The sequence below is a fragment of the Chironomus tepperi genome, unplaced genomic scaffold (genome assembly GCF_022539635.2).
Source record: "Chironomus tepperi strain 1889 unplaced genomic scaffold, CSIRO-AGI_Ctep_v1 contig_89, whole genome shotgun sequence".
NCBI lineage: Eukaryota > Metazoa > Arthropoda > Insecta > Diptera > Chironomidae > Chironomus > Chironomus tepperi.
The window spans coordinates 1,201,471-1,219,371 of NW_027226211.1; the positions used below are offsets into that span (position 1 = coordinate 1,201,471).

Below are 17,901 nucleotides of genomic sequence, written 5' to 3' on the forward strand. Positions count from 1 at the left end.
TAATCAAGATAAAATCTAACACATTCCATTATTAAATATTTGCATCTCAAATATTACATATACAACTTCATCATGTATGAAAATTGCATATCATAGATTATAACATGAAAATTTAAGACATTCTCAAATTCCAATCAGATATTTCCACTCATGTATACGAAACAAGTAAACAAAAGGGAAACTTTTGTAATAAATCAATTAATGCAGTCAAAGCAATGCCAACAATGTTTAATTTACGTGTTACATTGAACGTTGTTACCGAATAAAAAAAAAGAACCTCATAAATCATGAACAAAATCCCTTAAATGGAGAGCCAAAAAAGATGTAATTAGTTTGAAGCTCTTCTATATTATTTAAGCCTAGATAATTTGAATATAATTTACACAAATTAATTCCACATTCATTAAATAAGTAAGTCACCTACCTCGTTATATAATAATACATGTAGCAGGGATGGGCAATATGTGTGTTACGTGGCACACTATGTGTGTTGCATGACATACTAAATGTGTTGCGTTGCAAACTGTCTGTGTTGCATGGCATAATATCTGTGTTGCATGGCATAATATCTGTGTTGCGTTGCAAACTATCTGTGTTGCGTGACATACTATATGTGTTGCGTTGCAAACTATCTGTGTTGCATGGCACACTAACCTCTTAAGTTAGTCTAAATCTTTCGAGGTGTGCCGACGAAAATAAAAGGTTGCCCACCACTGACATAAAGTTTTAGGGGATGTTCATGTGGGAATCGACAAAATTGTTTGGATTTCACTCACTTGAAATTCAATCCTAGATATTCCCATGCGATAACCGCCGCAATAATTTATGTAATGTCACATTGTTGACTGTGTGGGTAGGAGGCGCATATTTACTCAACAAATCGACCAAATGGGAGTTAAATCTCTGCGTAAACTCTTTTATGTCATCAAATTTGTCACATCATGTAAAAGAAAATCGATCACATTTTTACCAAAAATAAATGATATCTCAATCATCAGCGACGCAATGTCAAATAACATTTCCGATTGATATGAAATTTTTCAATTATCTTCCTTTTTCCAAATCCCATGCCAAGTCTGTATTGAAAAGATATTTTAGCTTTCAATGATGCTGTCTCGGAATGATGCGATGACAGATGAGGGAAATCCTTGATAATAATAATATTAATAAATAAACGATTTTTTCATTTCTATAGCTGTAATATTGTCATGGCAGAGATGGTGATTGAATTGAATTTTGGATTTTTGAAGGATATTTTGAACGTTGAGGTTCAAAATTTTGAGTTTTAAACACCAAACCAAGGAAAATTCTGACCGTTAAAATTCAAAATTTGAAACTAAAAGAAGTCAAATTTTTATCGTTGAAGTTCAAAATTTGAATTTTGGCTAAAAGTTTTCCAATTTTGACCGTTTTAGTTCAAACTTTGAATAACGAACACTTTAACAAAAAAGCAAAATTTTCAAATTTTTTGTCATATTTCAAAAAGAAAAAATTTTGTTTTTCAAATTTCTTGCTAATTAAAGACTTTAAACTTGCCAAAATGATTAATTTGGGTGAATAAAGTCACAGAAAGTAATCATCGTTTGCGTCACAAAAAAAGCTTTAATTAAATCAATTTTAGCTAAAAATTTCAAATATTTATTTTTGAACATTTTGCATTGATGTCAGTGAAAAATTCAAAATTTTTTGAACCGATTATTAAAGCATCGAAAAGCTCGAATTCAAAGTCAATTGTCCGTTTTTGATTTCAACAGAGTCATTATTGAGTTCTGCAATCTCATGTTTTGAACAACCCTAAAAAGCGTAAACGGATGTAAAATTCGTTTTAGAATTTCAGAACTCGTTTTAGCACTTATGTTTGAAATTTGAAAACTAAAATTAAGCAAAAATTTGAATTTTTTTGGAATTTAAAACATAAATTTTAAATTTTACTGTTAATTAATGTTTAATTTTGTAAAATTATACTATATATCAACTTTTACGATTCAGTAAATATCAATTGAATTAAAATTAAAAATTTCGTTTTTTTTGAACCGTTAAATTTTTATTCAAATTATTTTGTTTCTAAGCTCGAAATCGGCTCGATTCGACTCGAATTTAAGTCAAAATGACCGTTTCAGCCTTCAACAGAGTCAACATTGACCTCTGAGACTCTCAACTGAACAAATCAAATTTATTATGATTATTTTATTCCTAAAATTATGCAATTCATAATCATTAATCAATCATTTTTCTTCTCTTTATCATTCTAGATGAGCCAGGAGACGATCAGCCATTTGTCGCCAATAATGAAAAGGTCAACACCAATTTGTATCTCTATTCGGTAAGTACATCCCCTAATTCATAAAAAAATTTTTGCTTATCGCGTAAAGAGTGTCAGCTTTATGGCATAAATAAGACTATTTATGCATTCAATGAATTATTCATTATGTAATATTAATTTAAAAAGCTCGAAGCAGCAATTTCCATTAGAATATTTACGAAATATACAATAAATTTGGCTTATCTGTTGCCATATATCACACCTACCTACCAAAAAAAAGTTATATCTATTCAATAAATTATTTTACAATTTTTTTTGTAGGAAGAGATACATGAACGTCCTCAAATCACGTCTATGATCGGATCTTTAGCCAATTATTCTAATACAATACCAAGTGCACCTGCAGAAGGTGATGGAAAACCTGCCCCACAGTCAGCCCGTATGGGTAAGTAAATTGCATTTAATCTATATAAATTGTTATATCATGGATTCGATGGAATTATGTTATGAATAGCTTGGTCTACATGCTGATCAGTGGTGGGCAACCTTTTATATTTTACGGCATACCTTGATGATAAGCCTCGACCGAAAACGCACATGATATACGGTTCATGGCATTTTCAATAAGTTTTGGTATTACATTAGTGACACACTAATGTGTCGCGACACACAGGTTTTCCACCACTGTGGCAGATGTATATGAATATTGATTCGGAGAATTTTAAAATTGAATTTTTTGAATAAAATTGTGCATTATTTATAGGTTTGTAATTAAAAATTTTATGAGGCAATATAGGTCATCGATAATAACGGACTTCCTACACTGAAATTAATTTTCCCGATCTTTTTCATTCTATTGTTATACAAAAAATTATGAAAGTCATCGGTGTTGTTGAGAGGGTTAAGTGCATTTCTGCTCAGTAAAAAGGCTTTGTGAAAAATGATTAATCAATCATTTAGCGATAATATTAAGCCTAGACTGAGAAACTAGGCGGTTATGCTGTGGTATCCGTACAAAAACCTCTAAACACCGTGTTATTCATACAAATACCGCCGATACATGGATTCTTTAGGACGGAGTTAATGCTTCAACTCAGAGATTAATCACAATGTCTGGTTGCTGAGATCTTGCGCCTCAGCCAACCATCTAGCCTGACCATCAAAGTGAGATTCTTAAGCGTCATCATGTCCTGGCCACATGATTTTTGACTTTAAGGCCAACATGGAAGTCTTACAGTACTCTGACGATTTTGTAGTTCTACTTTAATCATTAATTAATTGACTTAACCTCCTCAATTTGGATTCATGACTTCCCTCAGATGGTTCCTAAAGCTGACTTGAGCTTTCGTCTGCAAATTTCCAATACCAAATGCAATACTGTCTCTATCAAAACCTTTCTTCCAACAGAAAAAGTATAATTCCGACTAACGGATTGCGAGTGGGACTCGAACTCACGTCCTACGATTTCCAGTCGCATGCTTCTGCCACTGAGCTATCGGTGGTTACTTGGCTATATGCCAATGTGGCATATATAAACTATACATTTTCTGTATCCACTGCTATTGCACTCACAGCACTCACTTTAATGATATACCATTGAAAGGCCATTTCAGGAACTCAATTTCATCAAATTATAAATTTGCCCAAATATGCCACTCACATTTAATTTTCAAAGAATCCCCAACAAAAAAAAAAGCCGTCATATTTATTACATGCAGCAACATGAAATGTCCAATAAACTTCATAGCATTGAGTGAGTTCAATCAATTTCCAAAAACTCATCACATACACAGCAATGCTATCAGTTACAATTTATCATAATTGCTTCACATTCACTATCGTCTTTCCTTTACAAAATGCACTCAAAACTTTATCATTACACATGATATTCAAAATTATGCTATATGCTGCATATTTTTACTCAAATTTTCCATTTAATCAATAATGCCGTCTGTATTACACGTAAAGAACTTTGCCTGCTAACTTAACATGAAGGCACAAAAAAGTATTTTTCATGTATTATTGAGTAACATCAGTTACAGATGAGTTTAGTCTCGCAAGACTTTTTCCCAAACATAAATTGTCAATAAAAGAAGCGAACAAGAAAGTTTCGAATGAAATCATAAACAAGGCGATGAATGTGAGTGTAAAGCTTTTACCATCCAATGCAATCAGAAAGAAAGTATGGAAATATTTAAATTTCAAATCGATTCTCAATATCTTATTGATGAGATTTCCACAAAAAAAAATTTGCATTTTTCTCCATTTGTACAATTTGAATGTAATTTTTAGGGAAGATTTCAAGCGGAAGAGCTGTTCAACTACAATTTGACTGACTTACTAGGAGCCTGATCAATAAAAATTTGAATTTTCTAAGTTCGTTAAAAATTTGAATTTAAAAAGTCCGTTAAAATTTGAATTTTAAAAGTCCGTTAAAAATTTGAATTCTAAAAATCTGGTATAATTTTGAGTTTTTAAAAATTCGTAAAAACATTTGAATTTCAAAAGTCCGTTAGAAATGTGAATTTCAAAAGTCCTTTAAAAATTTGAATTTCAGAAATCGTTGAAAATTTGAATTTTAAAATTCAGTCAAAAATTAAAATTTCAAAAATAGAAATTTGAATTTTGAAAGTCTGTTAAAAATTTAAATTTCAAAAATCTGGTTAGAAATTTGAATTTTGAAAGTACGTTAAGAATTTGAATTTTAAAAGTGCATTAAAAGTTTGAATTTCAAAAAATCTGACAAAAATTTGAATTTAAGAACTCCGGTTAAAAATTTGAATTTCAAAAGTCTGTTAAGAATTTAAAATTAAAAAGTCCGTTATAAATTTGAATTTCAAAAGTCCGTTAAACATTTGAATTTCAAATAATTTGAATTTGCTCAAAATGCGCTTTAGCCTCCAAATCAATACCACCAAAAATATGTTCATAACATCTTTCCATATTCTACCATTTCTATTCCTTTCGAAAATATATATTTATCCTTACAACTTTTCTTTCTTTTTCCTTTTACACATCAGGCACACTTATTGGCGTGTTTTTGCCATGCATTCAGAATATTTTCGGTGTGATATTGTTCATTCGTTTAACATGGGTCGTAGGAACTGCTGGCGCCATTTGCGGTTTCTGCATAGTCTTGACATGCTGTTGTGTGGTAAGTAAAATTCCTTTAAATTTGTTATTTAACTTGTATTAATGTCCTTGTGCTTGAATACACGGCAATTATAGTCTAACAATGACTAGCTCAAGTTATTTCAATAATCATTGATCAATAATGTCGAACAATAGAATTCTTGTCGTAATTACTGGATGGGAAAATTCATGTTGAGTCGATAAATTCCACAAAGTCTAGATTGATTCTAATGAAAAAGTCTGTCGACATTAACTGTTAATTGGAATTTTGTTGTGGAATTCCAATCCCAGATAGTCCACACCTCCCCCACTCCTACCCGACTACCATCAATTATTATCTACATGTAAAGCATAAATCTTTGGCAAGTTCGAGTTAATTATTAACTGATTGGGATCAAGGCATTTAATTTACCTGCCTTGCCTGTATTTAATGCTGTGATTTATTCTCTCATACTTCACGTACACAGCGGGAGATAGACACACTTCATTTTTTTTTAGGCCAATGTTTAATCCCCATCGCCCATTAGTGACATTCAAAAACATTGAATGAAAATAAAAGCGATGGAGTCGACATTGAATGAAAATGGAATAAGAAGGAATTGAGAGAAGTCGTCAGTCGTATTGAATGATTTTTTATATCGATTGTGATCTTTTTACGGATGTGTATGCCATTAGGATAAATGATACGATTTATTTATTTTTTTTTCACAATCCATTATGATATAACAATGCAGATATCAGCCTAAATATGTCTTCACAATTTGATATCTTCATATTAGTTCAGATCATTACGTTATTTCGACTGTTTTACATTAAATGAGCAACAAAGTTAGTAATTCTACTGTAGAATTGAGATAATTATTACTGTTTAATGGTAATAATTATAGTTCAGTGTATTTAGTTACAACTGGGAATTATATATCATCGACAATTCAGCACTAATTATCATAATTCAGTACTGTTCATCAAAATTCAGCATTATTAATCGTAGTTTAACAATTTCACCACAATTCAGCGATATCCACCATAATTCAGCTTTATTTACAACATAGCAGCACTATTATTCACAATTTAACATTTTTCACCACAATTCAGCGCTATTCAACATTCAGTACTATTTACAATAATTCAGTACTTTTCACAACAGTTAAGTGTTATTTGCCAGATATTAGCGCTTTTCAATACAACATAGTGATATTCACCACAATTCAGCACTACTTGACACAATATATTCTTTATAATTACAATTCAGCACTTATTTCATAAATAAGAGCTTCTTACAATTCAGAAATATTCACCAAAATCCAGCATTACTTACCACAATTCAGTTATATTTACTACAATTAAACGATTTTCTCCATAATTCAAACAAATTTCCTACAATTTAGCGCTATTTAGAACAATTTAGACCTATTTACAACAAGCGCGATTAGAACAGATCTTTACAATTGGGCTAAATTCAGCACTACTCACTCTAATTCAATCAAATTCATCATTACTAACCCCAATTCAGTCAAATTCAGGATTATTCACCAAAATGATGTCAAATTCAGCACTATTTACCATAGTTTAATCAAATTCAGCACTACTCACCACAACTCAGTCAAAATCAGCACTTCTCTTCATAATTCAATCAAATTCAGCACTCCTAAAAATATTTCAGTCATATTCAGCACTACACACCACAATTCAGTCTATTACACATACTCAGCAATATTCACCATATTTAGAATTTTCCCGAAGATTAAGCGTTATTCTTAACAGTTTAGTGCTGTTCGTTACAATTCAGCACTGTTCACTAATAATGTTACTCTTTACAATTTAGTGCTGTTCGTTACAATTCAGCAATATTCACTAATAATGAATCATTATAATTAATGCTATCCACTACAATTCAGCTCTTTTCAACACAATTCAGCACTTTTTCACCAACAATTCAACTATTCAATCTATTCACGACATTCCAAATTTCCTTCTTCTACAAACCTTCAAAATCTATTTTTACATCCCATTAATCCGTGTGATTTAGTCGTTCACTAATTATTAATAATTGACATAGCACAATTCTTCTTTCCCGTTCGTGCAAATAAAGTGTCATCTCTTTTTCATACTTGACTGAATTGATGACGAATATTGATGGATAAAAGTACAAAATGACATGATATTCAAGTTAGACATGAACATTGTATTTTATCACTCACATATTCAAGATTAAATGTATATATATATTTTGGAATATGAGCTGATTGTCAAGGTTTTAATGTCAAAATGGATTTTTCGACTATAACCCTTCTGGGACGAGTTAGGAAGAATGGATTCAAGTTATCTTCATGACTTATCCATCCGATATGATGTGGAAATGAAAGGTTAAGAGTGACAGGATCACATTGAAATTTTAGAATTAGAAGAAAAAAACCCGAAAAATAATAAAATCAAATGTCAACCAAATGTATGCAAAATGTCAGTCACTTCTGGTTGAAGATATTGTGTGGATTGTCTGTGGTATTAAATAAGAATTGAAATGAGAATGAATATAAAAAGCCATGAATAGAAGAAGCTTGTCACAGAGAAATATGCTCATGAGAAAATGGAAATTTGATCATAAATAATACACAAAATTGGATATGAGAGATTCTGAGAAATTTATTTGTTAAATCATAAAAAAGGTTTTGTAAGAATCAGAGTTGGCAGATGTTACATCCGATGGGTGAGGGTTGGGGAAGTCGACATATGACTCGGAAATAGATCAAATGTCAAATATACTGTGGGAAAGCTATGGGAAAACTTAAACATATCTTTTCATAACATTCTCTGATAGTGCTAAATACATCACTGACTCCTAAGCTGACCAAAGGTAAAGTGAATACCTTTCCGTGGTATCCCAGATACACTGGTGGAGTCCGAGTTATGAGTAGGTTAAAGGATAGAGTGAAAAACTATCCAAACCACATCATCGGAAGAGTGGTAGCTCCTCAATAAGACTAGGGATCACAACCAACCATTTCCGGAATCAACTTGTACAAAGAAAGTGGCACAAGGTCGAAACGGACTGGACTAAGTTCGATGACCCGCTAGACTCAAATAATGTCTAAAAGCAACTGACCCGAACAGGACATGGCGATGATATCACTAATAAATGAGGCACGTTGTGTCAAATTGGGTCTAGTTCTTCGTTAATTCGTGTTTTACACCAAAGTCAAGCTTTTTTGGTATCAGTAGTTAGTGGGGTGTCAAGAGGGAGAGACAATCGGGTAAAACCATCCCTTTTTGAATAAAATACTTCAATTTGATAGGGTTTATCAATGAAAAATTGCGTCACGGATAGGAAGAGGTTACACTTTTCTTAAGGAGTACAAAGGGTTAAGGAAAGGACTACTGAGAGTGAGTGGGTTCCAAAAATGCTATTTTTAGCACTACGTAATTTGGGCAGCTTCAAAATAGATTTTGGACCGTTATGACAATGATATACAAATGTATATTTTGACTACATTAAAGTCACTTATTTTCAGCATCTCCTTAACATTCTTGATCCTACCATCCCAACTCTGATAAGGACAATCTTATACTCAACGAAAATCTTATACTTAAGCAAATAAGCCATCGATTTCCTTAATAATTGGTAAAATAGTCTCTATTTTTCTGCTCGAGTATTCCAATAATATGATGAGGTAAGGAATTGAATGATAAATATCTAGCATGTGGACAAAAAGGGTCCATTATTCTCGGAAAGTGTGATAAAAAAAGGGACCAAAAGTACTGCACGGAAAAGGTCTCTTAATACTACTAAAATAGCCATCAAAAATAACCATTTCGTGGAATGGACGATTCATAAAATTCAATCAATATTTTCTACCTTAAAGCTATCAATGTTGGAGCTTAAAGCCTTTCCATTTGAATGAATAAAATTGTCATAAGCATAGACGAAAATGAAATATGACAAAATGATGTTTGCGGATGGCATGAATGTGTGGCAACTGCAACTGTTTTTAACATATTGCCACCTCAAATCGATGCAGTCTAATGTTAAGCTTCAATGTATTCAAGCACATGATCTCACGTTTTTCCTTTTTTCTAGTCTCATATCATTGATATTGAGCATTGATAAAAGCTTCAATATTTTTTTCTAATATTTCACATTCATTTACAGACGATGCTTACGGCTATTTCGATGTCAGCAATTGCTACAAATGGAGTTGTGCCGGCGGGTGGAAGCTATTTCATGATATCAAGGTGATTTGAATGTCGACAAATTGACGACAGTAATGTTGTTATTTTCATTACTTGATTCTTAATGTTTAAATTTTTTATTGGATGAGTTTTAATGTGGCAATCAGGATGGCAATGAAGTGTATCAAGAAGGAGGAAAGGGTGTTGCTTGGTGTGATATTAAGACAGAGAAGAATGTTGATTTTTGTTGAAAAATTCAAATATTTTTTAACGGTTTGGAAAATTTGAATATTTTTTGACCGTTAAATTTGTTGAAATTATTTTAAGAAGCATCGATTGCAGGTTCTTTTGTCTCTCGAAGAGTTTCGTGACTGCATTCAAATCCAAAATTCCGACATCAGGCCGGTATGACTCGGGCATGCTTGTTTTAACCGAATCTGGCACCATATCAAGAATGACTCTGACATGGGTGTCTTAACAGTTGAGATCCGGTATCTGACATGGTGTTGGATTCGGTTAGATTACCGGCATTTGACATGGTGTTGGATTCGGTCAGATTACAGGCACCTGACATGGTGTCGGATTCGGTCAGATTACCGGCACCTGACATGATGTCGGATTCGGTCAGATTACCGGCACTTGACATGGTGTTGGATTCGGTCAGATTAGCGGCACTTGACATGGTGTTGGATTCGGTCAGATGCCAGAGTCACACCGACCTGATGTCTCAATTTGAATCGATTAACCGACTTGTGTTATTCAAGTGTCGGTTAACCCAATTCACCCCAAATCCTAATCTCTACATATTCATTGCCATCTCTACGTCCATTTTTGCAAACCCACATAAATAAATTAAAACTAACATGATAAATATAATAATCTACAGATCTCTCGGTCCTGAATTTGGTGGCGCTGTGGGAATGTTATTTTACACAGGAACAACACTTGCCGCAGCTATGTATATTGTCGGTGCTGTTGAAATTGTCCTGGTATGTATTATGATAAAAAAAAGCACCACTTATTCATTACACTTATGACTTATTCAGTCTATCCGTTTCTATTTCGTATGATTATATATCTCAACTGCCCTTTTATTATCTCTTACTGTGTATGCTGCACGAAAAATTTATTATAAACCACAAACTTTTTTTTTGTTGCAGACTTACATGGCTCCATGGCTATCCATTTTCGGAGATTTTACAAAAGATCCGGAAATAATGTACAACAATTTCCGAGTCTATGGATCATGTCTTCTTGTACTGATGGGTGGGTATATTTTTTTTGGATAATAACAATTTTCATTATATTATACATTCATGGAGGAACTGAAAGAGGAACAAAAAAATTGTTTCTGTCCCGTTCCTTCATGTTCCTTACGAGTCATAAAATAATAATATTCTTTTCTTCTTTTTCTTCCTTCTTTTATTTATTTCCTCATTATTGCACTTTGACTTTTATGACCGTGTATGTCCTGTGGACGACTACAACAACAACATCCGACGACTGACTGTTGCTATGTTGACGATAAATTTCTCAAACATTCTTTCTTTTTTTTGTTCAACAACTTCCTGTGAATGGAAATAACTGAAATGAATGGGACACAACAATTTTTTAATGCTAACTAAAAAAGGCTGCATCGTCTATGTTGGTGTAAAGTTTGTCAATAAATTTGCAACAGTGGCACTTCTTTGCGTCATATTTTCCATTATTGCTGTTTACACGGGAATATTTACCAACATTCATGGAAATGATCGTTTAAAGTAAGCGTCACAAATGTCTTTTCATCCGTTTATAGCTATTTATACAACAGTGCTGTTCTATTTTTATGGCTTTTTTCTTCATACAAGAAGCTTTTATGATGTTTCAGGGTTGTTGATATAGTGACTGTGATTGAGGAGTTGTAGGGAATGTAAGATAGATACATACCTGGAAGGCACATTGTGTAGAAGTGATGAATAATATGATGTAAGCTCTTGTCTGGGCAAATTCAGTAAAATATGGTCTCAAGGGCAAATTTATCGGCTTTTCCATGCCGTGTGCTTTCAGGAATTGGCTATTATCTGATTATTTTGCTACTAAGACTCAAAGTCTAAGATCCAGTTGTGAATTAGACAGTGAAATTCAATAAACAGCTTAACAAAAAATCAATTGTGATCAAAAATCTGAAAAAATTCAAAATTCGACTTAAAAATCAATCAATTGATTGAAATTGACTTACCATTGGATATAGATCAGTTCAAATCATCAAATGCATCCTATTCTGGAGTTCACAACCGCTTAAATCAATTAAAAAAGCAAAAAAACTTGAAATTTTAATTTTCAATGCTTGTTTACACATTGTACTAAATTTAGAACTACCAATTTCAAAAAAATTGTGACGGTTATATAATTTAAATCAGAATAATACGTTATTTTACTTACTTTGCAGCAAGCAATCAATAATAACTTGTATTTGATCGCATCCAACTCAAACTATGTCTGATCACAGTCATCAACCCTGCATTTATGACATTTTTTCCTTACATACAAACAGACATGAAATTAATATAAATTTTTAATAGAGATATCATGTCACTTTAAAGTATACTTTAACAATATAAATTTTTTATTGATATTTTTCTCTCCATTTTTTTCCATGTCTATTACTTTTATTGCCTTACATAGCATGTGCGTTATAGGAAAACGTTTGCTCAAAGACATTCAAATCGATAATTGTACAAAGGAAATTGATGGAATTTTATGGAAGGAGTTTTGCGTATTGCAAAATAATACAAAAGATCGTGATTTCCTTAGAAATCCAGATGCTTATCGTTTGAAGGAGGATAATTGGAATTGTGATCCATATTTCCAAGGTATGTTAAGTGTTTTGTGATCTGTGATACTGGATTTAGTCAGGGCACCTTCAAGTCGATCGGGGTAATGTTCAGGTCGCTCCGGGTAATGCTCAGGTCACTCGGGGTAATGCTCAGGCCGTTCGGGTGAATGCTCAGGTCGCTCGGGGTAATGTTCAGGTTTCTCGGGGTAATGCTCGGGCCGCTCGGGGTAATGCTCGGGCCGCTCGGGGTAATGCTCAGGTCGCTCGGGGTAATGTTCAAGTCGCTCGGGGTAATGTTCAAGTCGCTCGGGGTAATGTTCAGGTCAGTCGGGGTAATGTTCAAGTCACTCGGGGTAAAGTTCAGGTCACTCGTGGTAAGGTTTAGGTCGCTCGGGGTAATTTTAAGTCGCACGAGGTAATGTTCAGGTCGCTCGGGGTAACATGACTTTGTAGCCGAGTGGTTAGGCTATAGAATGATAATCTGTAATTCTGTCTTTTGTGAGGATATGGGTTCGATTCTTACCAGATACTCGCATCGCAATCATTTGCTTCAGCGAGCTTGCTATCCGTTTCCGATGTCTCAATTTTGACCTCTCTCCAAGAGCGTTACGTAATAAACAGAACAACCCCCATATAAATTTCCCAAATTAATTCAGTTAAACCTTAACCTTGAGGAATCAGAATTACATAGAATAATAATTCACAACATGCATATTAAAGTTCTAATTTGGATTAACAAGGAATAAAGAGCTTTAGGATTAAAATATGACTGAACTTAATCCCCTATTGACTGGAATTACTGAGACTCATAAAATAATAAAAATTTAATCTTTTTACAGGCAACAATATTTCAATCGTACAAGGAATCAAAGGATTGTCAAGCGGTGTCTTCTTTGACAACTTAATGCCATCGTTTTTGGATGTAAGAAATCACGTCCACAAATCATGTTATTAAATCTAATCGATTTTTTATATTTTATCACAGTATGGTCAATTCATCGCGTACGATGGACAAAAAAATCCAGAAGATTATGAACCCATGGGAGGTAAAACGTACAACCAAGTCATTGCTGACATAACGACAACATTTACGATTTTAATTGGTATATTCTTCCCATCCGTAACGGGTATTATGGCTGGTTCAAATCGTTCGGGAGATTTAGCTGATGCCCAAAAAAGTATTCCAATCGGTACAATCGGAGCGATTCTCACAACAAGCACAGTCTATTTATCATGTGTTATATTCTTTGCCGGAACTGTAGATAACTTGCTGTTGCGTGACAAAGTAAGAAACGATTTAGTTAATACAGGCTACTGTCATTTTAGTTTCGAAATTAGTTTCGAATTCAACTTCGAAATTAGTTCTAATTTTAATTTCGAAATCAGTTTCGAAATTAGTTTAGAATTCGATTTCGAAATCAGTTTCGAAATTAGCTTAGAATTCAATTTCGAAAGTAGTTTCGAATTCAATTTCGAAAGCAGTTTTAAAATCAATTTCGAAATCAGTTTCGAATTCATTTTCGAAATCAGTTTCGAATTCAATTTCGAAATCAGTTTGAAATTCAATTTCGAAATCAGTTTCGAATTCAATTTCGAAATCAGTTTCGAATTCAATTTTGAAATCAGTTTCGAATTCAATTTCGAAATCAGTTTGGTATTTAATTTCAGTTTAAAAATTAGTTTGACTTCAATTTCGAAATCAATTTCGAAATCAGTTCTAAATTCAATTTCAAAATTAGTGTCGAAATCAACTTTGAATTCAATTTCGGAAGCAGTTTCAAATTCAGTTTCGAATTAAATTTCGAAAAATAACGGTCACTTTCGAAATGACAGTAGTCAACGTTTAACCTTTCAAGTTTATGTTCAGATCATTTGATAACACACGACAACATTATTTCTATTCTCTTTATTACCATTCCTCCTCATCCCCGTCACATTTTTGTACATATCCAACTCATGCATACAGTTCGGTCAATCAATCGGTGGCAAACTAGTCGTAGCAAATATCGCATGGCCTAATGAATGGGTTATTCTTATCGGATCCTTCCTATCAACACTCGGCGCTGGTCTTCAAAGTTTAACAGGTGCTCCACGTCTACTACAGGTAAATTATACATTGTGATTTATTTGTTTATGCCTTAAAATGAGCATTAAAATGACATTTGTTTATGCTCTTTTATATTCCATAAATAAAACAATCAACAACAACATTGTTTATGCATTTGGACATAAAATATAAAAGGCAATTGCCAAGGACGGAATTATTCCATTCATTCAACCATTTGCTGTATCATCAAGTCGTGGCGAGCCGACTCGTGCCCTTATTTTAACCATCTTAATTTGTCAATGTGGTATTTTACTTGGTAAGTTATTGTCAAAATCGGCTATAATTATTTTTAAGTATTAATAGCCATTCTGTGTGTGCTGAGTGTCTCATGAGGTCAATTATTAATTTTTTTATGTTTATCTTTCTTCCTTTTCAATATTTTATGTCCAAACACAAACACATGTGGATAAAAATCTCGTTTTTCGCTTGCTATGTCCAACAATATATTCAAATATATAGGAAACGTTGATTTATTGGCACCATTGTTATCCATGTTCTTCCTCATGTGCTACGGATTCGTTAATTTGGCATGTGCCGTACAAACGCTTTTACGAACACCAAACTGGCGTCCACGCTTTAAATTCTACCATTGGTGAGTATATCCAATTATTTTTTTGGTCAGTTAAAAATGTTTTACGATTTAAACTTTGACTGGATACAACAAGTATAATGCGCATCACTTACTAAATCATTTGTCAAATAAATAATGTTAGGCCTTATGCTTCTTTTCCTCATTCTACGTTGATGTTGCCTCGTTCTCTCTCGTGTACATATTTCATATTTAACAACAATGAAGTCGAAAAACAATATTTTTTGTTAAATAAATGAAATGGAAAAGGTCTATAGAGGATTTTAAATTGTTTTGTTTTGGCCTGGGTATCTTGATAAGGATTTTGTAGATTGTTTTAGTACGGGGTTTGAATTTAGAACTGATGTTTTTAGTACGAATTAGTACAATTGACGCTTTGGATCATTTTTGAACTGATTCGTTTGATACAATTTGCGTATTTAAAACAAATTACTATAATTTAGTACATTATGGATTATTTTAGTACAGGGTTGAAATTTAGAGCATATTATTTTAGGACAATTTAGTACAAGTTACACTATAAATCATTTTAGAGCAAAATTTGAATTCAGAACAGATTTTTAGAATTGTATTTCAGTACAATTTAGACGATTCTAATTATAAAATCATGAATTTTGAGTTTTATTGCATTTTAACTGTCCTGGATCTTAAAAATATCAATCATTAGGTCATTTAGCACTGAAAGATCAATATCATGTCAAACCTAAAGCTCAATTTGATCGAAATTTTTCCCAAAAACCAAACATTTCAATTCAAAATTTTGTAAAGAAATATTCAAAAATTTTAATTTAACGGACAAAACCTCAATTTTTAGAACTTCCACAAACTTTACCATCATTATATTTCTAAAACCCCAAAATGTGATACATGCACAGAAAAAAAATACATTTTCTATCCATGGCTTTTCACAATAATTTATGTTAAAACCTTTTAACATTCATGCCTGAACATATATGGAAAAAAGCTCTTCCATTCATGTATTATTGCCTGAATGAAAAGAAGAATCATTTACATGAGAAAGGAATTAAAAGTTTCCATTTTTCATATTCTCTGTTCAATTTTTTGTGTAAAAAAGATTTTCGTAGACTTTAACTTTGTCTGTTAATTTGGATTAAAATGTGAATTTAGGCACTGATTGTGAGTTTGTGATGTTGTGAAAACTTTTAATTGATAGGAAATTAATTATTGTTTTGGATTTTTTGAATGAATTTGGAAAGTTAGACAGGGAATTAGATACATTTTGACAAGGTTTTTGGTATGCAAAAGGAGTAATGGAATGTTTTGAGGTAGAAGTGAAGGAAAGAAGTGATTTGGTGGAATTTTTGAATTAAATTTCGGAATTTTGCTAAGAATTCCTTCAACGCCTTCAAATGTTCAAACTAAGGAGCTTTTTTGTCCGTTAAAAAGCTTTCAAAAAGCTCAAAATTCAAATTTTTGTCTTCAAAGTTGTTGCAAATTTCAAAATTGATTTCTTGCAAATTTCTGTCTTTTCAACCATATTTGTTTGTCATATAGCTGATCTTCTGCATATTTACAGTTCAAGGTTATGATATTGACATGTTAATATCTTGCAAAACAAGCAGAAAGTACTTAATTTATCAATTTTTGAAGAAATGTCAATGTACTAAAAGCTTCCAAAATTCAAATTTTGAACTAAAATAAGAAAAAACCGTTAAAAGTCATAAAAACCAAAAAAGCGCTTCCATACCGCTCCCAAAATGCACAATCCAACTCAATCTCATCCTAAAAATTTCTCATCACATTAAAGCACATTTAAAAATAATGAAAAAAAGCCAGAAAGAAAAATATTAATTTTCATTATGAACATTCATAAATACAGACAGGATGAATAAAGACGAGAAATGCTAAAGATGCAAAAAAAAATGTTCGTTCTCTATAGAAACAGGCAGACTTAATTCCTTTTTTTGTAGAGTATTTTACAATTCAATTAATAATTAATTTTCCACAAAAGGGCTTTTGTGTGTACATTTTGGGGCTGAATAAATCCATATTAAAGAAAAATAAGAGTAAACAATAACACAAGATAGATTCCGGAATTAAGACCTAAGGTCTAATGGAGATTTTTCCTAAAGGCAACTTCCTTTCTGCATCTCATATTTGATACTTATTTATGATAGCATGAAGAGCATGAGGATGGGCTATTTACATTGCATAGATAGTAGGGGATGAAGATTATGAATTACTTGTGCTGTCTCATGTCGTAGTCTCTTTATCATAGATCCTTAAACACTTTTCATGCATCTTTTCTTCTCATTCCACCTGCAAACATCTAGGATGACAATGTAATTAAGGCTAGAGAAAATTATCCTTCATATTTTCTCTATTTTTTTGCAATGGCAATTTGTGTGCTTTATACTTCACAATTGCTTAACAATAAATTGAGAATAATTGCTTTGTGCCAGCAATATTCTTGGCGCTGATGAGAATTTATTTATAATCTGATTTATTCTTGTTTTTTGTTTGTGTCTAGTCAGGGCTCTCCAAGGGAGAATCAGGGGAATCAGATGAGTCAAAGGTGCATCCTCACCTAAATGAGCCTGTTCTTGAATATACTCGATCAATATAATTAAACATGCTCAATTTTGTGAGCATAATTCATGAGAATGCTCCTTGTCTGATCAAGTTAATATTCTTTCTGTCTAAACTTCAATCTATTCTGTCAAAAATTTCAACTAAAGCTTAATTCTCTTCGAGTTTAAGTATATACCATGTGGTTTTATGCTTGAAATACGTGTGCCATGTCATAGAAGCGATAACCAAAAAATCTTTTTGATTAGTCACTTCCTCTGCTAGAAATCGCCAAAAAA

General features: G+C 32.5%; 1 protein-coding gene across 7 annotated transcripts in view; it reads left to right on the plus strand.

Moving 5' to 3' along the window:
• Positions 1-17,901, plus strand: part of kcc (solute carrier family 12 member kcc) — a 124,328-nt gene that overhangs the window by 78,635 nt on the left and 27,792 nt on the right. For all 7 annotated transcript variants that reach the window (XM_070635518.1, XM_070635515.1, XM_070635519.1 and 4 more), the window contains exons 2-14: positions 2,253-2,323; positions 2,585-2,708; positions 5,284-5,417; positions 9,543-9,625; positions 10,449-10,551; positions 10,723-10,828; positions 11,193-11,322; positions 12,227-12,414; positions 13,217-13,299; positions 13,363-13,662; positions 14,344-14,481; positions 14,620-14,740; positions 14,944-15,076. In XM_070635518.1, coding sequence (XP_070491619.1) covers positions 2,253-2,323; positions 2,585-2,708; positions 5,284-5,417; positions 9,543-9,625; positions 10,449-10,551; positions 10,723-10,828; positions 11,193-11,322; positions 12,227-12,414; positions 13,217-13,299; positions 13,363-13,662; positions 14,344-14,481; positions 14,620-14,740; positions 14,944-15,076 — 1,714 coding nt within the window. The remainder of the gene's footprint in view (positions 1-2,252; positions 2,324-2,584; positions 2,709-5,283; positions 5,418-9,542; positions 9,626-10,448; positions 10,552-10,722; positions 10,829-11,192; positions 11,323-12,226; positions 12,415-13,216; positions 13,300-13,362; positions 13,663-14,343; positions 14,482-14,619; positions 14,741-14,943; positions 15,077-17,901) is intronic.